Below are 24,434 nucleotides of genomic sequence, written 5' to 3'. Positions count from 1 at the left end.
TTGACCCCGTCGAAGGAACGCCGATCCCGTTGGACCTTGAGCGTGAAGTCGGGGAAGAATCGGACTATTGCATTTTCGTATTGTAGGTCTCTTTGTGTTCGAGCTGCCTGTAGGATTGCGTCACGCTCCCTATAGATGTGAATTATTGCGATTATAGTGCTGGGGCCGCCCCCGGTTTGGAATAACATAAACCAAGAGACCCCCTCTTAGAATACTTAAAGCCAGGGAAAAGAGAGGAAAGTATAAACACAACAAAAATAAATTCCCTCATGGCTTATATACTTTGTAAGTTGTGACATGGTTCATATCATTTTCTATGTCCTTCAAGATATAACAATAACACTTTCTTTTATGTTTATTTTCAAAAGTTTATTTCCTTTTTGTATACATATCAAAAACTTTTTTCTACTTTTAGATTTTTTTCTTTTAAATTCATTATATTCTTTTGATCAATTTAAACAGACATAAAAACATGATTCATCATTTCAATACATTTAAAGTTTTATACACAAAAAGAAGGAAGCCCTGATTCCACAACACTATTCACACTCACATACTACTCATACATACACTTGCATACAAATCACTTCTCATCCAAACAATCTATTTTTCTGTATATGGGGTATATTGTCAGCAGAGAACAACTCTGTCTGAGTGAGAACCACAGAGTGTTTTGTGGGATTCCATGCCAGGTCGACGCGCGTTTCGGTGGGTTTGTACCACCTTCCTCAGGACCTCAACAGAAAAGCTTTCTTCTTTTTTGTGTGGATACAGGTATCTGTAATTACAAATACAGCTCATTGCACATATCCCAAACTATAAAATGGAAGGACAGTTTGCTACATATTACAATACTTTAATATACATGATTTCATTGGAGTTAATGTACACATAAATGTCCCATGAATCTAGGAGTTACACATATACTATAACAACTAACCAATGTACAGAATGTCTCTAACTTATTATATATGAGACTTTCATCCAGGAGTGATTCCATCAATACTCATGCTCACAATATGAAGAAATGTCACCTTTACATCAAAGTGTGAACCCCAAAAAAGAGAGAGAAGGAGACAGAGGAGGTAAAAGCCACACCTTCAACCAATACCACAAACATTGTTTCAAATGAAAAGAACATAATCTATTCTTCCATTTCGTAAACTGTATTAATAATTACAAAATGTGATAATTAAATATTTATTATCTAGAAACAATTTTGTGAAAGGGGCTGGGAATAAACTTTACGTTATCGAGCTGTGATCAAGGTTTGCCTCAGTCTTGAGCGAAAGATCACATTTGGTTCATAATCTTCTCTTTGTTACCACTCAAGAAGGCTGTTCATTTTTACAATATCAGTTTATCATTGAAATACTGTAAATTTGTATTTTCAGTGGATATTTATAGATTTCTGCCCTTTTTCACATGTATGGTTTTGTTTTCAGTGTTGCTTCATGCAGACACTATAGAATTTCCGTAACCGTTCTCTTTCCCCTTTATTTTTATTTGAAGATATCCAGAGAATGGTGTTATAGAAATGTCTTCCCGCAATCTTCGCCCACGAGCAAGAACTATTCTGAAATGGAGTGATCTCAAAGTGGGAGATGTTGTGATGGCGAACTACAATGCTGAGAGTCCAGAGGACAGAGGATTCTGGTATGATGCCCAGATAACCGCTTTGAACGTATTCTCGAGGACTAACAAAGAGGTGCATGCCAGAATTTTCCTGAGGTAAGGTTGTTTTCTCTGTTTAATATCGAGATTTGTTGTTTTACTTCTTTCCTAATGTAATAGAATTCTAAAGTATTTTTTTATCATCCATATCACTTTAATTGGAGTTTATTTCAGGAAATGTACAAATGTCTAAAAGAGCTAATTGTGTACTAGCCAAAACACTGCCAAATTAAAATATTGGTAAAATGTTATATTTGAAGCATAAATGTTGATTTTTTTTTAAGTTAATGAAAGCAGGCCTGGGGCAAATGCTAACCACTTATGACTAATTAGAAAGCGGAGAAGGATATAAGCAATATATTTTTTATGAAGGTGAAAAGATTATCCCTCACTTTAACAGCAATGCTGAGGATCAGTTAATCAAACTGAAGATGCCATTTCACACTGAAGGAGGACCTTTAGAATTGTTGGAGCTGGAGCAAAGTTGTTAATCAGCCTTGTCTCCACCTTGCCATATTTGTGTTTTGCCCGCTTCATTTAGAGTTATAGGAAGTGCTAGGTTTAAACTGTTGGAGTCTCAGCTTACTCAGCAGGCATAAACTTGTGACCTGGCAGGGCTGTCAGGTTAAAATTAAAGTCACCCAGACCTGTCTAAAGTGGTGGCGACCATCACTAGTTTTCCCTGTCGGGGACCACTGTGCAAGGCATGGTGGTCCTGGGCAGGAAATATTCACAATGGCCCCCACATACAGGGAGAAAACTCCCTGTGCATCAGGCCACTGCTCTTTGTGTTCAAGAAAACAAGATCCCGCTTTGTGTTTTTGTTTCTTGAAACAAAAATACCTAACTGGTGTAGCAAACAGGGCTCCTACTCAGAAGAGTTGAATGCCTTCAGTGGAAACGCCACACCAGCTGTACTGAAGTCCAAACGATCCTCACCTGCCTGATATGGATCTCTGTACTTCACTAGGGGAGTTGAATAGATGACCTCCACTGACGTGGCAACCAGTGGCCACCTTCCTGGGTCTAAATGACACAGTGAGTCTCTATTTAAACTTTACAAGTATCTCAAGGGAATGTAGAGATGACTACAACACGCAGGTAAGTGAGTATATAATTTACTGGAGTAAGTAAGACTGTCCTCTCTTGTCCAGTCCTCCTTCAACTGCTGCCCCAGAACAGATGTTACGTTCTATGCTCCTCGTCCTCTTCTTGGAATGCACAGTAAGTATTGGCTTATAGGCTATAGCAGCTTTAATGGCGAGCATGAGCGAAAAGCTAATTTCAGTGGACCCTAGTGATAAAACAATCTGATCAAGACTTCTAGCTGCAGATTCCTTACCTTTGAATTTTCCCAGACGTCAGGCTGGATCCAGCAACTTTTGCTGAGCAAGCCAACAAGTACTGCTTGAAGACGTGTGCGAATGACATATTCATTAAAAACACTCTCCTAGCAGGCTTCTGCGTTCACCCAATAAAGCTGGACAACTACAAACTATATGGCAGACGTCTTCTGTGTAATAATTACAAAGGCAACATGATGTTGAGCTGCCCAGCTTTTTCCAAACTGTCAAATTGCTTCGAAATTGGAAATTGCCTAACCGGAGTCTCATAAGCTTTAGCTTTGCTTTTAGACCGTACAAACCCCCTAGATAATTCTGGGGTTTTAGATGGCGGTATGATGCAATTACCATCCAAGCGTGAGAACTTTTCGCTAGGGCCTCTCTATCATCAATGATGACACTTTTCTGCTGATCCCGTTAACCACTCTATCAAATGCGACCTGTGAGAGGGATGAAACCCATAATTGTTCTGCACCAAAAGTAGTCAAGGCCAGATTAAAATATTCACGGGCTACCGTATTTCTGGTGTACTTCATAGCCTGCCATACGGTTGTCATCAAAGTGGAGTTGTTGTCCTTTTTGTAGTTTATAACAGAATTTCAAAAATGCCCCAAGATTGTTTATGTTGTATTCTAAGGCCAAATTCTCGTCGAATGTGTGCAGGCGGGCCTTTTTAGGGAGAGAAATAAGCGACGATAGGTCCCTACTGTGAGCTTGTCTATTATTTTATCGCCTATCCCTCTCAGGGTCTCCATGCCGTATGTCAGAGACCGGGTGTGTTTGGCTGCCATGATATGTAATAGTAGTTAAGGGTGTTCCGAAGTGAGGCAAACGCTACAGTTAATGCGGTGTTCCTTCTTTGCATCGCCACACAGTGAATCTTGAATGAGCCTTTTGCATCAAATATGACCTCTAAATAATTGTCCTCTTGTACTGACTCTAACCTTAGGCCTTCTATATAATTTTTTGTCGTATTACTAAACCCTGTGTCATTAGCCTGGATTTTGTTTTACTTAAATTAACTTTTAACCCATGGGTGGAGGCGTTCTGGGCGATTTAGCTAATTAGCCTCTGGAGCCCCACCTTGGTGTAACTAAGTAAGAGAATATCGTCAGCGTACAGCAGAAGAGAAACGTTAAAGTCGGCCACCGACTCGGAATGTGAGTTGATTCTGTTCAGACCTGGGGTAATGTCAGCGAGGTACAAATTGAACATGAGTGGGGCCAAGACGCAGCCTTGTTTTAGACCATTGTTGGAATTTTTTTTGAGATTGTTGTGCCTTGACCCAACCTTGCTCAAGTCCATGTACTGTATATAGCAGTTGAATTGCTCTGAGTAAGGTAGATGAAATACCCCAATTTAACAATTTACCCCATAGAATGTTTCTCGGCACTGCATTGAAACCTAAACAAAAATCAACAAAACACATATGAAGATTAATTGAACACCGCCTTGCTTGTTCTGTTATAAGGGCCAACATCTGAGTATTGATGGATGCACCTAGGCCTTTATTAAACCCGGTCTGATTTCTAGACAACATATTTTTAGATTTCACCCAAGCTGTAAGCTCGGCCAGCAGACAGAACTTGGCCTCACAGTCCATAAGGGCTATCAACTGATAGTTGGCAGGGTCTGCAAGTAGTCCAGCTTTGTGAATAGGGGCCAATATTGATCCCCTCCAATTGTCAGGGATTACTTGGCTAAAAGGAATGTAATTGAATAAATTGGCCAAGTTCTCCATCCAGTATTCCGGTTTCTGTTTGTAAAGCGCTTGGGGGATGCCATTTGGTCCTGGGGCCCCTGCTGTGTGAGTATTGCTCATGATTTTTTTCCACTGTTCTAGGGTAGATTGCCATGGACTGGTCTTCCCCGGTGATATTATTGGCGACCGATTTTAAAGATCCAGTTGTAGACACTGTGCCCCCGTACATAGCTCCTAGATGTTTGCTCCGAGTTTCTTCCAGGATGTTTGATGCCAGTCCTTGGGCTATACCTCTGGTAGAATGATCAACTAATTTCCATAATTCTCTTGAGTCTTGACGTTTGGAGGCGTAGAGGATTTTGCACCAGCACCAGTCTGATACTGTTTTTATTTGAAGCCATATCTCTTTATTACATAGCGACCTTAGCTTTGGTAAAATCTCGCTCCCAACTCTTGCGTTCGGGTTGTTTCTTAGTATCCTTATCCCGCAATTCAGCGTAATTTTTGCAGTTATAAATTTAACTGAATTTTTCCTTTTAAAAGTAGGTGATAATATCGATATGACCGATTGAAGACCTCTATTAAAGAGTTGAGAATTGAACCCAATGTCCCAGAAGATTTTGGTTTACATCATATAGTTTTTCCCATAGCTCTCTCGCTTGCAGTTCGACTTCCTCAATACTAGTTACAGTCCACTGTAGTTTTTTATTGTTGAACAGCAAAGCGTGCATATTACTCGTGCCCTTTGTTTCTTGGAATTACATTTTTAAGTTCAAACTCATCATTTGCGGCTGGTGGCCACTTTCCAACCTATTGCCCAGCCTGTAGAATGTGACTGCATGGTATAGTGGCAGAGATACTAAGGAGTAGTCTATCACTGCCTGGGAATTTACCGGGTGATGGGATGCCTGAACCGGTATGTCCGGGGGCACCCTACCGTTCAGTACTCGTAGACCCAAGTGCTCCAAGTTCCTCACCAATTGCTTCCTCCTTTAGTCTGGTCCTTGTTTGAAGGCTTTGAAAGGAGTATATGCCAAATATAGTCATTTATTCCCGTTATGTCATCCCTAGGCATAGCTTGAGGTAAATTCATGTTGAAATCTTGTGCAAGAGGATCAGAGGTACTGGGTTAGATATAAATTGTGATGTTATAAAGCTCAAAATAAATGTAATTGTTTCTTTTTCTTCATTGGGAGAGGATGAATGTACACATTTATAATCAGCAAGGGAGCTGCGTTACCTGGGTGTTAGGCCCACGCCTTTACCACCTGTACGTTAGAATGATAAATTTTTACTTCTTCTATTCTGATATTCAAGTCCGCTAATGCTTACAGGGCCAGACCTCCTGCTGCATGCCCCATTAATTTTGATTTAATTGCTGGTTTACTGAAACACATGTATGATGGAAGATCAATTTCTTCTTGGGCCTTCATTTCTTGCTGGAGCACTATGTGGAATCTTCTATTAAAGATTAAAAAATCCTTATCATGTTTCTTACCGGAAAGTCCCACAATATTCCGCGCACAGACCTCAACGTTGTCCTGTGTTTGGCATATGATTGAACCTTTTTTTTGTCAATGGTGTGCTTTTTTTGTGTATATCAGAAAGCAGACCCCCGTTAGCCAGGACCAGTCTGTGTTTTGATTTGAAGCTTGGCTTGCTAATCGAACGTTAGGGCTGCTACATTCTGGGGAGACTGCAATGGCACCGCTCAATTCAATTGGTTGGCTCCTTTCTCCTTTTAAGATTGAAGCTCTCCCAAATTGTTTATTTTTTTTAATCAGATTTTGTAAACTTTTACTTTTTCCCTGCGAGCTCAGTCCTCCTCTATCCCGTTCAACCCAGGCACTAGACCCTGAACTTTCCAGTTGGAGAAACAGAGGGTAAGCTTCCTCATTTTCCTATGACATGTCTATTCCCCAGCTTACAAACGCCACCTTTTCAGGCCATACTTTGTCTGCTATTGAAGCTGTTGCCCAGGTAATAATGCCAGTTCTTCACCGCCCGATGTTAATGCATTTAAAAAGGTGACTGTATGAATATCCGATAATACAATATGAAGTAGCGATGGAATTTTTTTGACCATTTATAAAATTGTCTCTCAGTTTATTTTGTCGAAAAGACCCCTTGACTTGTATTTTTGGAAATAGGTCACTTTCCAGAGTTTATTGGGTGAATGGATATAAGTTGGTGTAGCTGTTAAGCTTGACTGGGCTGTAGTTTCCGCTACCTGGTGTACAGTAACCCATCTCCCTGGAGCTGGAGAACGAGCCTTACTTGTATTCGGTAGACTTTTTATTGTCCGGCCTTGCATGATCTATACTGGTTATCAATGGTTTTTGGACTAACTAGAGGCCATGTATTTCTCTTCGAAAGAAAGACACCAACAGATGTAATAGTGTATTACTTTAGTAGATCGGCTTTCAATGTAGAAACTTGCAGATGAAACCTTGTCGTCAGTTTCTATTTTTTTCACATTTACCTTATTATTTTTTTGCAATTATTTTGAGGGAAAACATTGAGCAATTGTGCATATTTTTTTCGGCAATGTATAGCTTTCTAGGTACTCTTGCGGGCTTCACACATGTTAGCAACACAAACTGCATTTAGATAGACACCACAAAGTGAAATGAGGTGGATGTGTTACTAAACATACTATGTTGTTTAAGACCTATGTCCATTGTACATTGTATACTGTTTGTCATATATATTTTATGCTATATACTGCTGTTTTAATGTCCCAGGGATTCCCAGCCTGATGACAGGGAATGATTCAAGCATGAGAATATATAAAATATACCAATGTTGGAGAACTAGAGTTACAGTTAAGTAACCCATTTCTTGACTGATCATAGAGCAAACAAAAAGGAAGCCACCTGATATCCAGCCAACATTTTGTTGGTCCCAGCTTGTCATGTTCGTGTATGCTAACTGCTCATAATATTGTTCAGTATAAAGCAGCTTGGTGTTCTGCAGAAATCTAATTTAATACTCCATTGTTGCTCCAAGGGTGACCTATATCTAGTATCTGTGGCTTTCCCAAACTTCACGAAACCTCCCAAAGGCTGTTCATCTTTACAAATGATACATTGTTCAGTGGCTTCCTTACAGGTTTTCACGCCAAGTCTTTCTTTAAGAATGTTCTGCCTTCATTAGTCAATGCAAATTTAAAAATTGTTACCAGAGGCTATTTTTCTCAAACCTATGCACTGTTTATACTAGTGATATCAACGGCATCCATTTTCTGGTTCCTTTTCTTTTTGATTGGGCTTGTGTATTGCTTCTGATTTGAAACAATAGGACACAACTAAACCCAGCACTCCCAAGTGGAGGCAAATGTACTTCTGCACCTTTAAATAACACGTAACTCAGCAAAAAAAACGTGGCTCAGAACTCTCATCAAGGCGAGGCAACTAAACCGATTCAGGTGCATTTAAAATGAAACATGTGTATTTAATAATCCTGTACTTTTATAAGGAAGGCAAAATATATTGGTTAATGCAGATTCCCAAATATCAAATAACTTAGCCACAAAAAACAGAATAACATATGGCATGTATACACATGGAGTAGAGAAACGTATAGCTTATATACATGAAGTAAGTAAAAAGAATACATCACCGAAAGAGTTCAACATTCTTGCCAACTCGGCTGGAGGAGCCCTTGACAGCCAGGCAGAAGCCTCGACCAGGACCCTTAAAGTTCCCAGTGGCAACACGTCTGTTCCACAGCGAGCTCCTGTCTGAGCCCCAAGATTTCCCGCATTGAATACCTTTTACTCGACCTAAGGGGAAGTTACTAGAAACCTCGCCCCTTTCTTCTGTTACGAAAACTGAGCTGACTGTACTGGTCTGTGTCAGGGTCAAGACAGAAGCTGGCCAGGCCCCTGTATTTTGACTCCACGACATTACGCACATTTCTGGGGCTACAACAATCTCTGCCTTGAAAGGTACCAAGCGCTGATCCCACACAACATGTTCCAGCTTACTCTGCATGGTGAGGAGTGAAAATAAGTGAAGAACTAATACATCCTTCCCCACCCTGCAACTGCGTAAGAGCACAGAAAATGGAGTCACTTACACAAGATGGAGTCAGCTCAGAAAATTGAGTCATTTACACAAGATGGAGTCAATGGTCAATGTATCGTTCTTAGTAGCATCATGTTCCAACCATCGACTTTCATAACATATCGGTCTGAAATCAACTGCTTTAGGTCGAAGCATAGACAAAAGGTTAGACACACACTGGATACAACAACATAATGATATTAAAATACATATTGCTAATATTATCCCGCCTAAAACAGAGCGAAGTTTACTAAAATCCGGCAACCACCCAAACAACCAATCCCACCATCCTTTTTATACATCCTGCTTGACATCTTTAGTCAATTTGGTTAAAGCTTCAATGTGAGACTGTATTGATTTAGAATGATCATAATGATTGAAACAACTCCTTCCATTGAAATCTGAACATCCATGATCATGTTTTAAGAGTAAATAATAGATTGCAGCTCTGTTTTGTAAGATAGCTTTTCTTGCCCCCCACACATATAATAATAATTTTGCTAAATCAACTGATGTATGATTAATATTTTTCACTATCAAATATGCTAATTCACTAACAGTCCTAGAATTATAAATAGTTAGGCCTGGAATACCTACTATCCAAGCAGCTAAACTGATATATTCAGACTTCGATAATAAATACATTTCAGAATCACAATGTTCACTGAGCTGAAAAGCTTCCCTCGTATCCCAGACATGCAATGCTGGATTTAATGGGAACATCATGAGTCCTAATTGAGTAAAAGCACACAGTCCACCTGTTATATTTGCTGGAATATTCATGTATGTAACATTACCACAAGAAAATAACCACCCTATAGGCAATTTGACATGTTTGATATTACTGGCAGCAGATACTATATCCTTTATGACATCATTTTATGCATATTTTTACTTACACTCTCATTTCGATATTTGCATAGAGTTTGTTGTTCCCACGTCATCTTTGAATTATTTCCTTCAAGTCGCATTTTAGCACATTTACCGTTGTTAATTGGGTCGCAGGTTAGATTTTAACAAATGTCACCTTCAGTGACCTTGTACGTTATTACTTGTGTTAGATTATTGCAAGTATCATCATTAGTTTCTGGACAAATCCGGCAGAACTCGTAGGGTGACATGTGAGTTCTCACATCATTTTCCTCTACTGCCCGCTCTGCATTTGTGACATTGAATGACTGCAGCAGTATTTCTACGAGGGTAGGTATAGCTACCTCGCACCCTTTCTTCTGTTACGAACACCAAGCTGACCGTACTGGTCTGTGTCAGGGTCTAGACAGAGCTAGTTAGGCCCCTGTATTTTGATTCCGAGACAGAGCTGTACATTCTGCACATTTCTCTGGCAACAACAATCTCTGGCCTGAAAGGAACCAAGCGAGCATCCTACACAACATGTTCCAGCTTACTCTGCACGATGAGGAGCGAAAACAAGTGAAGAGCGAAAACATCCTCTAGCCACCCTGCAACTGCGTGAGAGCACAAAAAATGGAGTTGGTTACACAAGATGGAGTCAGCACAGAAAATTGAGTTAGTTATACAAGAAGGAGTCAGTTGTCAATGTATCATTCTTAATAGCATCACAGCCTGTCATAAAAATCCATATAAAATACTGACATTAGTTTCTGATATTTTCCTTTTCAGTATCTTTGCTGACCTTGAAAACGCTCTTGGGAAGCCTATTGCAGCTGCCACATAAGCTTCAGGATGGTTCATGTGTCTGAAAACACATGAATTGTAATTTCTCAAAAATGGATCCAAACATGTTTTGTTTAAATTGTTGCTTTAGTTCCTTTCTTGCGTAAGGCTGGTTTAGTTCAGTTTGAACACGCATCATCTGCTTTAAGATACATATTTTAGTGAGTTAAACATTATTCTGTGCAATAAATGAAGCAGTGAACTTTTTGAACCACTCGTATTTGCATCTTCCTACCATGCTTTCCTTTAACTTGAGCCTGTTCCCACAAAGATGTGGCTGACAGTGTTTGTACATGGCAGGATATTAGTTGCAGCAGGAGACCATTCAACAGGTGGGTTGTATATTATATCAAATTTGTGAATATAGACTTACAATAATATCACTACATATGTCTGTCATTACATTGTAAGGTAAGTACACATTTACAATTGTTAACTCCACCCACACTTACTTTGGGAGATAACTGTAAGTAGAGTTAAGAACATTTGCTAATATACTTCACTTGTAGTGTAATGGGGTCAGTGTAGTGGCAGCAATAGCGCCATGTGATGTATATCGATCGCCTACTCTCTAGGGGCAGTTGTGCAAAAATGCCTCATGTTCAGTAATTCCTTCCCTTGACATGATCAATGTCCTTTTTTGCATTAATTGTACTGAGCCTGTACAGTCATTGCAAACATGGACATGGTACCAAGGAAGTGAAAAAACATAACATGGTCCTCCTTGGATCGTGAAAAAGTTGACCTTTCACTCCTAAAGCCAGAAGAAAATATGTGGCTTTTGCAATTGACCGGAAAGGGTGGTCTAAACTAGTCGTCCCCCTCCCCCCGCCCAAAGTGGCAGGTGTGGTGCCTTTTTTGTTTTGTTTTAAAGACACAATTCGTTTTATGCGTTTGTTAAACCAAAAACCTAGCTCCATGGATCAAAAAGGTGCTTTACAGAAACGAATTATTAATATACCAGTAGGATCTGCTGTCTACAGAACAGTAGTATGGTGTTTGTTTAACCCCTTCCCCGCTCATGACGAGCTCAGCTCGTCATGAGTTACGACGCTCGTACGGTAATGACGAGCTGAGCTCGTCATGTAACACGGCTTTTTTAAAAACGCAGCGCGCAGCGGGAAAACCGCTAGCGCGCATGCGGTTAAAGTTGGTAAAGTGCTAGATAGCACTTTGTACAGATTGAGTATTACATTACAAGATGAAGAAAAGAAACAAACGGTGTAATTGTTAAAATGCAGAATCCGTTTGAACCCAGACTTTCTGGTTTCAAGGTCAACAACATCTAGTCTCCTTTTGCATCATGGTTTCCTATGAGGTGCAATCCTTGCCAAATTTTCAAGATTTCCACATGATTCATCAGAGCACTGTACGTGTAATGAATCTGAATATGTTTATTTACATTTTTAATTGATAGTTTACAATAAATCCTTTATTTTATAGGATACAAAAAACTGTCTTGCAGAAATAATTTAACATTATACTAATGGAATCCATCAAGTCAATGCTAGGAACACCTCCGGTCTATAATAAGTATGCTCAGTTTAAGGTTTGACATTTATGCATTACATTTGTTTTTGTTCCTGCTTCAGTTTGACATAATGTGTATATAATTGTTCCTCCTCCTGGAAACCATCTCGTGCCTCGAGGAGGTAAAGGACCAGGAGCTGATTAAAACACAACTGCAAAGCAACCTAGGTATCAAGGAGCACAGTAGCAACACTTAAGCTAAATAAAGGCCCATTTTTCATTTGATTTCTCTCAAAGGGGGCTGTTGTCCATAAATGCTGTGCAAAAGTTACTGAATTTCTAAGATCACAAAATCTGTGGTTATCCTGAAACTATTTAATTAGTTGGATTTCCATTAATGGCATCCTATGAACTGTTTCTACATACACAATGGTATTGATTGATTAATGCATGCATCTCCATAGCACAAATCGGTTAAAAGCCAACATGTATTATATGTAGCATGAGGTGGGGCTGTTGAACATAGGGAAATTCAGGAAAATAGGCCATTTCTAACTAATGCACCAAACCCCTTATGCAGAGTACATTTTCACCGTAGTAAAATCCCAGAGGTCCATCCGCTGTTCAGCATATCCTCTATCTCAGGCAGAGGAGGACTTCATATCAAGTCAGAAATACTGCTTTCCTTGTGCAAGTAATTGTTGCCCCTCTTTCTTTTAATAGTGTTTTTTCTTCTGCTTTGCCCCTTGTTTCCTATGGTCTCAGTTTCCCCACATGAGTGATGTCCTCTTTTTAGAATACTGCCATAGTACTTCAAACCAACAGCCAACTCAACTGAACTGTTGTGGAGTTGTATAGTAGACCCAGAGAAAGTGGAATGGAGGAAGGGAGATAAACAGTGATACTGTGTATCATCACACTTCTACTGACTTTAATATACACTACCAGAGTGATACCTTAAAAAAGCAATACTGATGTTTTAACTTGTATTGTTGCTTGTACTATAGCGGTTAAGACTTTGTATTTCCACTTTCTATTAGAATTTGAAACGCTTTCGTCTGAGCTGAAATAGAACTCCGTTTTGAAATATTAACCGATAAACCATCAGGATTACAATAGACTTATTTATCAATATGAGCTACTTTCAAAATTAGGAAATAACTTTTCATGCTTTGTTTGCTGTGCAATTGAGTTAATAGATTAGCTTAATTTCTGAAGAACTGTTGCATCAAGGATATGATCATGCTATCTTGCGCATAAAGTACATGGAAGCCTTTTTATACAAGATTGAACTTTTTTTGTGGTGAAGTGCTCCGTAATCAAGCTTGTCTATGGACACTGTCTTTCTTGATAGAAATCTGGTGGTTTTCTTCACCTTGAAGCACCCAGATCCTCTGTTTAATTTAATTACTGTATCGATTTTGTTTGTTTTGTTACTACTGCGTGCGCCTTTTTACCAAGCTACCATTTAAAAAATATTGCACTTCTCTGGGGGGCAGAAGGAGGAGCACATGAGCCACAGCGCATATAGCGCTTTGTTCTCTCCCTCAGGGTGGGAAGCAGAGTTTGTTGGCAGGGGCAGGACCACAAACCTTACAAGCTAACACTTCCTGGTGAGGGCGTAAGGAGGAACACGCCAGTCCTAGCTCATATAGTGATCGATTTTTTCCTGCAGCGCTGGATGCCGTGTTTGCTAGCAAGGTAGTGACCTACAACGCTCCTAAGCCAGCACTTCCAGGAGGGGCAGGAGGAGGAGCACATCTGCTCCAGCGCATATAGTGCTTTGTTTTGTCCTTCAGCGCAGGACTCGCATGGGCACTTTCAAGCCCAAAAGAGGTTGGGCTGGGCCACCCCTCTTGGCTCTGGAAGTTTACCATTAAGGACCTAAAAGGTAACCACGTTTCAATCACTGGCACGTGTTTTGCTGTTTTGTAGCCAGATTACACAAAATTTGGAAGAGGAAAGCTAGCACTCAATGCGGCAATAAAGGCTCTTCAGCTCTACTGAAAGTCTAGAACTACTTATTTGTCCTCATTGATGGGGGCGATTAAAATCTGAAATATGTTTGGTAGAGAACAAATTTGATGCTGCTTGAAGACATTCCTCTTTATCAACTGTTGATATTCATGCAGTACTAAGCTGTGGTAATTTGAAGGGTACCAGCTCCTCTGCTGTCTTTGATTGTGGGTTCAATACAACCAAATCCCCCAACGATTTGTGTTGTACAACAATCTTCCCCTAGTTTTTCGGTTGTTCCTATAGCTACAACTGGGTGGCTCCCATTCGAAAGGAAACGAAAGAAGCTACCAGCAACCTCTGTGGCAAAGTGAGCAGAGAAACAAGTTCAGAGCCAAGACGGGCTAAGAAAGGCGAACCTCACAAATAGCCACACGAAAAGGCCTCTTAGATGAACTGCGGGTACCATGACCTCCACTAATTTGTCAATGCAAGGAGAAAAAAAATAAGATCATCTCCCAAGTAGTCTGAATAGCTTAGAGGAGTAGCTCAAAAATCTTTGCACCGTAATGTTGGAGAAACTAAATGACCTGGAATTGAAAATAGAAAAAGGTCTGAAAATATTTCCTTAGCAAATGAGCCTGTGCTAGTAAATCCAATTGTGTTTCACATGCTGGTAGCCAAGTTCCAGAGGTTCAAATGATAAATTGTCCTCTACTGCCTAGTCTTTTTTTTCTTCCAATCGTACAGAGCTTTATTATTTGCAAAATATAACTGCAGTAAGTAAGAGGCTCTTTCAAAGTCAAGAGGCTTGTAAGTCTGAATTCACCTTCATACATCTTCCTCTCTTTTGTCACTGATCTATGCAGTCTATTAACATTTGTAAATACAGTGTAATTTGTGCAAGCATATATTATTCCCATTTAGTGGTGAAAGACCGCTTTAAGTCTGAAAATCTTCTTTGTAAATGTCCCCAAGCCTTCTCCAAAGGCAAAGTTGCCCCAGTATTGGAACTTTCGTAGATTTCCATAGCTTGTATCATTCCCCGTTGTCTGAATGGGAGTCTCGGTAACAAAATAACATAACAGTAGGTACAAAAGAGAAAGAAAAAGGCCTAGGCCTCATTCTCTTTTGTAGCATATCCACCTCTTTTTGCAAAAGAGACCAAAACTAAGCAACAGCCAATAAGAACAGCCTCAGCCCGTAGAACCAGCCCATAGAACATGGAACCAGAGTCTATCAACAGTTCTTCAAGTTTACACTCAATAAGAAATTCTGCTTTGGGCCTCCTTTTCCTACCCAGATCAGTTTCATTATGAGTTTCTGAATTGCCCACACTAAGAATTCTATCTGCTTGCACTTGCACCATGCCCTCTTAATCAACAGTAGCTTCCCTAGTTTTTATTTTCTGTTAGCAAATTGCCCACATTACCTGCAGTCTTTATTAATCGCTATACATTTGCGAAACTCTGCAGTGTGAAAATTACTTGCACACCGATTACAAGACTGTGTGCTGCTTTGATTTTTCTGTAGTAGAAAGACCTGACTTAAATACTGCACCAACTTCAGGGTCTGTGTTTACTGCGTTAGCCACAACACCACAATTAGTGTATTTTTTCCGGCATTTAGCTCATACAAAGTTCTGACTGCTTGTGAAGTCAGTATCATCTTTAAGTGACCCGCGGTGGGTTTTTATAAAGCATTTTTGGATTTATTGCTCCCACACCTGGCGACGCTGTTTGACAACCTGTGTGAGGCAGGTTGCATGCAGCAATTGATGAGGGAGGCGCTTTTGGTTGTTATCCCCAAACCGGGCTAGCCACTGGACGAATGCAGCTCGTATAGACCTCTCTCCTTAATAAATGTGGACACTAGGATATACGCGAAAGTACTTTCTAATCGTCTGGCGCTCTTTGCTCCGATGTTGGTGGCGCCAGAACAAGCAGGATTTATCCCAAGCAGGAACTTTACATATAACATACGTACCGTCCTTGGTACAATGCAAAACGCGAAGCAGGACATCAAAGCAATCGCGGTGTTCCTTGACATGGAGAAGGCCTTCGACTCTGTGGAATGGCCCTTCATGCAGCAAGTATTGACAAGGATGGGGCTGGGGTCGGCGGTTTTGCAAATGATAGGCACTCTGTATAATAAACCCACTGTGCGGATTCACCTGGGCAATATGGTCACAGAACACATCCCAATATCTAGAGGAACCCGGCAGGGCTGCCCACTGTCTCCCCTGTTGTATGCCTTGGTGGCGGAACTGTTGGCGTGTGCGCTGCGTGAATACCACGGACACAAAGGCATTGGCTTCCCTACCTACAAAATAATGGTCTCCATGTACGCAGATGACACTTTGTTGTATGTCCGGGACACGAAAATAACCTATGTACGGTACTCCGAGAAGTAGTGCACTTTGGCGCACTTTCAGGCCTGAGAGTGAATTGGACGAAGTCTGTGGCTTATCCCCTTACCCCGGCTACGCATGTCTTTGACATGGAGTTCCCGCTTCAATGGACTACTGACTCGATTAGATATTTGGAAATTCGATTGCATACAGACTCTGAGCTAGTGTTCAGAGAAAACTATGGCGTGGCCATTAGTAACTTAGAAGATAATGTAGAAGCCTGGCGTAAGCTCCCGCTTTCTCTTCTGGGACGTATTGCTATCATGAAGATGGTGGTGCTGCCTAGGCTGTTGTTCCTATTCGTAAATCTTCCGATGGTCCTCCCTAAAGTCTTCTTCCAAAGATTGCACCAAACCATGATTAAATTGTGGCAGGTCCTTACGTTGCCATATAGCATGGGAGGCCTGGATGCCCCAGACTTCGAGCTTTACTACAGGGTTGCACAGGGTGCACATATGCACACCTGGATACACGGGAATCGAATATCCCACATGTATGCATGGAAAAGCTCTTTGCGGATCCGCTCCCCCTGACAGCAACGATATTCAAAGCAGTTGATTGTAGAACTGGAATCATAGACTCGATAACTGCCACCAACCATGCATGGCACAGCCTTCTGCAGCTTCAGGGGGGTGCATTGCTGTACTCGCCAATTATGCCGGTAGACTGGGTTCAGTGGCTGGCTCCCTGTAGGGACAAGGGTGTGATAAGTGCTCTTCACAAAATAAATATCCAGGTGACGGGGGATTTATTTTTAGACAGAAAGGTAAAGACCTGGGAGCAAGCTAAAGCGGCTGGGGGGGGGGGGGGAGCTCACAGCTGCAGCGCTTCCAATTCTACAGAGTGCGCAGGGCCCTCTTGGAACAGCTGGGGGAAGACCTTGATGAGCCACCTGTGGTCCCTGAACTCACATACGTGATCTAGGCCGGCACCCCTCAAAAATTGGTGACGAACCTGTATAAAATAGCAATGTCCCATAGGAAGATTTAGTACTCAGCTGCACGGCTTGCATGGCAAAGAACCCCGAAAATAACGATTGACGACGAGATGTGGCGTTATTGCTGCCTGAGCACCAGACGGATTTCTCTGCATGGCAGACATATACTTATTCATTTTAAATATATTAATAAGGTGTATTATACCCCAGAACGCCTATGCAGATACGGAATGCAGAATGCAAGAGGGGCCATGCACGATAGGCAGACTTTCTACACTTGGCATGGCTGTGCCCGAGAGTTCACGAATACTGGAAGGAAATTTTCAAGGAGTTGAGTGGGATAATTGAGGTGACGCTGGAACTAGACCCCGCGCTTGTGCTTTTGGGGTACTCTAAAAAAACTACCCAGAGCTGCGCGCAGATTAGTAGATATGGGCATGCTAGTGGCCCGGCAGGTGGTAGCACTGTGCTGGATGCAGGGACCGACACCCACTGTTAAACGTTGGATGCATGACATGCTGTACTGCTGTACGCAGTCAGAAAACTACGAATTGTTGTCACCACGAAGTCGCCCCAAAACTTTTTGGGGACTGTTCAGGGCGCAGACACATAGTAGTAGTAAGGAGGAGGGGCCTGCGGGGTTGGACTGCCAGGGGGAGGAGGAATTGCAACACGGCGATAACACATGAACATGTCGTGGGTTTGTTGATAAATGTTGACACGGTTGGAGCTTTAAAAGGAAATGTCTACCAGGAGGGGTGTATAGGAGGGGGGGGGGGGGGCGATTCTGGGAGTAAGTTGAGAGGGGGTGCTGGGTTGGTTTGGCAGGCTCGGGAGACGGGGATGTAACGAGAATGTAAATGTGCTGGATTTGTAAAGTGCACGGCTGCCCGTGAGCGTCCCGGCGCTTGCTTAGGGAACCCTTTCTGGTATTCCCCTGTGAGAGAACCCGGCAGGGTGTCCACAAGGTGAAAGCCAGGCATCCCGCCGCGAGGGGCCGTAGTGGAGATTAAGCAAGCTATTGCCCAGAGTTGCAGAGTGTGACCCCGTGGGTTGAGTAGGCACCAGAGCGAGAATTGTCGAGTCCGTGGAATTTTTGAGCCCGAGACCTGCCGAGGCGGGGAATCGAACCCTGGTCCACGGTCGATCTCAGGTTCCAGGTCTGCCGCCTCTAACCACTGAGCCACGCTTCTCCAGAAGGGGCAGATAATGGGTATGTTCTGTGTTAGTTTGAAGGGTGATAACGCTATCCTGTGGTAATTAGGATGTGAACAATGATCGCCGCCGATGTGGTTGTTGGCATTAAGGCTGTGTACTCGCTGGACTGTAGACACAACTCCTACAGTATTGGAGTCACGCACTGTGTACAACTGTATGGGGGGAGAGGGGGTTTTGTGGTTGTTGAGATTGTATATCATAAAATTTAATAAAAAACATTAAAAAAAATCCCAAAAAAATCTGCATGGTGGGGTGAATCTTATCAAAATGGTTATTCTACCTAAGATAACTTTTCTTTTTAATTCAATACCATTATTATTTGATAGAATGAAAATTGCTAAGTATTTTTTCTTCCACCCAGCAGTTACATAGCACATTAGACATCGCATTACAATCATGTAGTAACATATGACACTTATTGGTACAATTTGTGCTACACACACATCATTTATCACATTTATCTGCGACAGTCAATAATCTAACTCACCTGTAATTTCGCTTCTCTCTCAGACCACTAGCATGCGCTCCTCATTTCGTCTAAGTCCTGTGTGATTTGTCCATAAAGTGGTGTACCAGCTTAGTAATCTGTTCGTGTTGTCTGGGGTCCCCAGAAGTCTCTGGGTCGTGAGTTCTGTGGCACATCTTCTGCATAAGTCTCTAATGTTTCCCTGCAATTAGTCATGTCCGCGATCCAGTCTTTGAGTCGAGGGGGGGTCTCTTGCTTCCCCACCTCATCTCTATTCACCGTTTTGCAAGCAGTAATGCTACTGCTAAGAATTTCCGGCGCCTAGCATGTTTGAGCTTTGACGCCTAGAGCACATACCAAAGGGGTGTTTGGAATACGTTCCGACAGCATAGCAGTCAGTGTGGAGGTGACTTCACCCCAGTACGTCTGTAGTTGTGATCATGCCCATGGTACATGCAAAAAATCTGTGCCCTCTGCATTACACCTCTGACAGGCATCTGTCTCCTTTAGGCCCAGTCTGTGTAGTTTGACCGGCGTGTAATATAGTTAATGAAGGAATTTGAAATGTATAATACGCAATTTGCAAATTGACGTGAGGAGTGAGAGTTGTGTACATCTGTATTGCCAGTCTTGCTCATCTATTGTCTCGCCCAGTGTTACCTCCCATCTACCTAGAGCTGCGGTAGGTTTCTCAGCCTGTTCGTCTTGGGCTGCGTTGTATAAACGTGTTACCAGGTTTTTCCGGGTAGGGGCCATCAGGAGTATTTGTAGTGTTTAATTGCGTGGGTTCATCTGGGAATGAGGTGTTTAGGGACCTGATTGCCGTTCCCAGTCTTAAATATGCAAATTTCTTCAGGGGGAGTTGGTGTGCACAAAGTGATGGGTCCGGCCGTTCGATAAACTTATTGGGTGGAAATAATTGCCCCATTGAGGTTAGTCCCATCTCCGCCAGTAACGTGTACATTTTCTGTTCTTGTGTTACAGTAAATTTAGGATGTCTCGCCGTGGACAACGCCCGAGCGTATATCGGTAACTTGTTTGCCCTACGTGCCAGCACATGCCACGCCCTTGAAGGGCACTGAGCTGTATGTATCTTATCCCTTGGCGTGTATCTCACTGGGTCAGCTATGAGAGCAGTCAATGGCGTGGGGGAGACGCTATCTTTTTCCACCGCAATATGGGGTATGTATGCGTGGGGTTTCGTCCAGTAGTGTGCATGTTGTGCTTGTGCACACAGAAAATATAATTGAAAATCTGGCGCCCCGAAGCAATAGGGAGCGTAGTTTATCAAAGAAGGCCTTCTTTAACCATATAGGTATATTCCAGAACAGATATAAGAACCTAGGCAGTATTATCATCTTCTGCGAGGCTATTCTATCTGCCATTGAGAAGGGCATTTGTATCCATTTGTCTACCTGTACTTCTAGTATCTCCATTGCCCTGCCATAGTTCTCTCTGATGACTGGTTCTGGGTCTGGGTGGATCCAGACTCCCAGGTATTTAACTGGGTCTGTTCGCCCTTTTAAATGATACTCCAGATCCGGTCCCAATGTAGCAGCCGTGAGAGGAATCACTACAGATTTATCCCAATTTATTCGGAGGCCAGCATATTGTTCATATCTGACAGAAAATTGCTAAGTTACAAGGAAGACTAGGAAGTTTTATCTGGGCTTCTAAGAGTTCACGCATATCTTGGAAGAGATTGAGGAGGAGATTGGAGAAGGGTGGGTTGGCGTTAGCAGATTTGAGGACGTATGGATATGCTTTTCTTTTTAAGAATTGCAGGATGCTTTTAAACAGGGTTGACAGTTCGGCTTTTGGCAGTCTGTTTGGAGCTATGTTGGAAGAACTAAGGGAGGGTCAAGATCAATTTTTGTTTAAGTTTGGAGACCCGAAGTTCTTCAAAAAAGCTGAAGATTCGATCGGGTGTTCTGAAAACCTGGGTTTATATTCGTAAAAAGTTAGGTATTCCATATTATGCGTCTAGGGCCCCGATTTGGGAGTCCCCAGGGACTCCGGAATGCCTGAATGACTCACTTAGTTTCCCATTAAAGGTTTCAGGTATGTCGTGTTGGGGATATTTGAAGATGGGTATCGGAGTTAGTTAATTGGGAAGTTTTGAATCAAATGACTGGGGGAAATCTAACCAGGTTTAAATATTACCAGTTTTGCAGCGTGAATCTTTCTGGATTCACTATGCTGTGCATTATTCCGCGGTCTTGTGGTTGGGTCCGGATTCGTAGTCTTTTCTTTGTTTTTTTTTTTTTTTTTTCTCTTTGCCCAGGTGGGCGTCGGCGTCACACCCCCTTTGGGTGTATTTCCGGTGACGTCGGCATGCTTCCTGCGGAAGCTCCCACTCTTGGGCGCCATCTTCAGATTCTTTTTTTCCGCGGTCGGGTCTGGATCGTTCCCGTTTGGGCTCCAGACATTTTTGGAGAAAGAAGAAAGAAAATACAGAAAAGACGAGGAGAAGTCATCTGAAGACTCCAGGGGACTTCACCGACGAAAGACAAGCAAAGATAAGGCGTTTTCCATCCAGATCTTCGACGACCGTCGACGAACACGCGACCAGAGAGGCCCTGGACGCTCGAGGATGGACAACACGCCGTTCAAGTTCTGCCGTAACTGCCACCACAAGTACGCGCAGAAGGACCAGCACCCGGTATGCAACCTTTGCCTACCGGTGGACCACGAAAGCGGAGACTGCAACGCCTGTTCCGCCTTCACCCCGAAGACCCTTCGTGTGAGAGAGAGGCAGAGGGTAGCACACGCCGCCCTGCAGGGGAAGGCCCCGACCCCGTCGCTCTACGAGCTGGGGATGTCCTCCGAGGAAGAAGACAACGCTGCCGCCGAAGACGACAGCTACACGGTCGTAGAGACCGATTACACGAAGACTTCTGACAAGGTAGGAGACTCTTCGGCCCCCAAGAACCCGAGAGACTCTGAGTCTCGAAAAATCGAGGGCAAGACCCCGAAAGCGCCGACGCCAAAAAAGGCGGCGTCCGCGACTACTCCCAGGCCCAGCGGATCCTCAGAGAAGGAGTCCCCGGCGCCGAGAGCTGCTGATCAGCAGAAGACGTCGAAAATCGTCCCCGAAAAGGATCGATCGACGAGGGAGAAAGACCCGAAACTGTCGACGACGACCAGAGACCCGATATCCGGTTCGACGTCGAAAACTTCGACTCCGAGAGGCACGGCGACGAGCCATCCGTCGAAGAGAGCGGCGGAACCATCCGACGCGGAACACGCGGCCGAGATGGAAAAGAAAAGAAGGCGCCTCGAGGCAGAAATGGAGAACTTCATGCAGCGGAAAAAAGATTTCGACGCAAGGATGAAGGCCTTCACGATCCCTCACAAGACCAAGCCACCAGTGCTGGAGGCGGTCGAGGAGGAAGAAGAAGAGGTCGCCGAAGTCACCGAGCAAGACCAGGACGTCGAGGTGTTCGACGACCAGGAGGAGTACGAGAATCCCCACGAGAGCTACAGCTATGGGGAGGAAGATGAGGGCAGGACAGACACAGAGTCGGCGCCCTATGACCTTCAGGAGGTAGATTACATCGATGTCGACACCGACAGCCCGGAGGAGGTGGTCGACACCTACCCCTCGAGGCCCTCGCCGCCGGACGACATCGGGGCCTACAACGCGGTGATACAATCTGCCGCAGCAGCTTTCAAGCTCAAGCTCGACGAAGAGAAGCAGAAAGCAGACTTCCTTCTGGAAACATTGCTCCCAACACAAACGAGGAGCCAGTTCCTCCCGATGCTCGAGAGCGTCTTGGCTCAGGGGAAGGAAGCTTTCAGGGAGCCCGCAACATGCAAGGCAGTAACTCCCAGAACTGAGAAGAAGTACAAGCATGCCGCAAAGGACCCGGCCTACATTCAGGGCACGGTCTCCGCAGACTCCATTATCACGGCCACAGCAAGGAGGAGGGCTAACGTACCCACTACCTCGGGCCCGCCACCGGATAAAGAGAGCAAAAGGATGGATCTGGTGGGCAGAAGGATCGAACGGAATGCCGCGACCCACTGGCGCATGGCTAATTCCAACGCCCTGGTAAACAGACACATGTACCAAATCATGGAGGGACTGGGGCAGTTGGTGAAGGACTTGCCCCAGGATGCCAAGCAGAAAGCCGAAAAGCTAATTGAAGAGGGGAAGAATGCTGCAAATTCTTGCCTTAAGACGGCCCTGGATGGGGCAGACACCGCCAGCAGGCTCATGATGATGGGCGTCACGGAAAGGAGACACGCCTGGCTCAGGATATCCGGTTTCAAACCGGAGGTGCAACACAGCATCCTGAACACACCATTCAACGGCAGTACGCTTTTCGGACAAACAGTTGATGAGCAACTCAGCCAACTTAAGAAGGATAACGAAACAGCAAGATCCATGGGAGCATTGCAGTTCAGAGGGAACAAGAGGGGCACCCCGTCACGGAGGCCCGGCGGAAGAGGCGGAAACCAGCCAGGTACATCACACCAGGCTTTCCAGCAAACGCACCAGGCAGACTCGCAGGGTCAGCAGGGCCATCAGAAACAGCCCTGGCAGTACCAACAAAGAGGCCAGTCCTTTCGAGGGAGAAATGGACGGGGACAAAATAGAAGAGGGGGCCAGCAGCCCACCTCCAAGTGACTTCAAAAAAATCCGTGTGCCCACCCACAAAAAAGATCCCAGGGGGCAGCACGTACAGATGGGTCAAGACAAACTAGACACCTACGACCACAGGACACCAGTGGGAGGAAGATTAAGATTCCACCTCCAGGAGTGGAGAGGAATCACATCAGACAAATGGATCCTCAACATTATCCAATTCGGATACTGCATAGAGTTGGAGGCGAGGCCAACAAACAGAAAACCAAGAAGAAAGCCGCTAGCAAGCAAGCAGCTGCAGTGCCTTCAGGAAGAAGCAAAAGAACTCCTGCAGAAGCAGGCCATAGAAAGGGTACCCTTCAAGGAAAGAAACACAGGAGTATACTCAACATACTTCCTGGTACCAAAAGTAGACGAGACAATGAGGCCCATTCTCGATTTACGGTTCGTGAACAAATTCATAAGAACGCAAAAATTCAAAATGACCTCCCTGCAAGAGGTGCTCCCACAGTTGCAGACCGGGGACTTCATGGTCACTATAGACCTCAAAGACGCATACCTGCACATCCCAATGAACAGGAAGCACAAGCACATGCTCAGGTTCACCGTCGGAGAAAGCCACTACCAGTTCACGACACTGGCCTTCGGTCTAAAATCGGCACCAAGAGTTTTCACAAAGTGCCTCGCAGCAGTCGCAGCGCACCTAAGAAGGCAGGGAATACATGTATACCCTTACCTGGACGACTGGCTGGTGAAAGCAAACTCATACCAGAAATGCAAGCTGCACGCACATACAGTGACCAGCACGCTCATAAACCTGGGGTTCTCCATCCATTGGAAGAAATCATCAATGGAGCCGGAACAAGTGAAGATCTTCCTGGGAGCACAGATCAACACCTTACAGG

General features: G+C 43.6%; 1 protein-coding gene across 1 annotated transcript in view; it reads left to right on the top strand.

Annotated features, from left to right (window-relative positions):
- The window catches only part of UHRF2 (ubiquitin like with PHD and ring finger domains 2), a 600,873-nt gene that overhangs the window by 196,367 nt on the left and 380,072 nt on the right, over window positions 1-24,434 (top strand). Inside the window, exon 4 of the mRNA XM_078675867.1 lies at window positions 1,513-1,731. Within this exon, the coding sequence (XP_078531993.1) occupies window positions 1,513-1,731 (219 nt within the window). The remainder of the gene's footprint in view (window positions 1-1,512; window positions 1,732-24,434) is intronic.

Source organism: Lissotriton helveticus, chromosome 2_1 (genome assembly GCF_964261635.1).
Source record: "Lissotriton helveticus chromosome 2_1, aLisHel1.1, whole genome shotgun sequence".
In the NCBI taxonomy this organism is placed as follows: Eukaryota; Metazoa; Chordata; class Amphibia; order Caudata; family Salamandridae; genus Lissotriton; species Lissotriton helveticus.
Note: the sequence above shows the minus strand (reverse complement) of the source record. Positions and strands in the feature narration are given on the sequence as shown.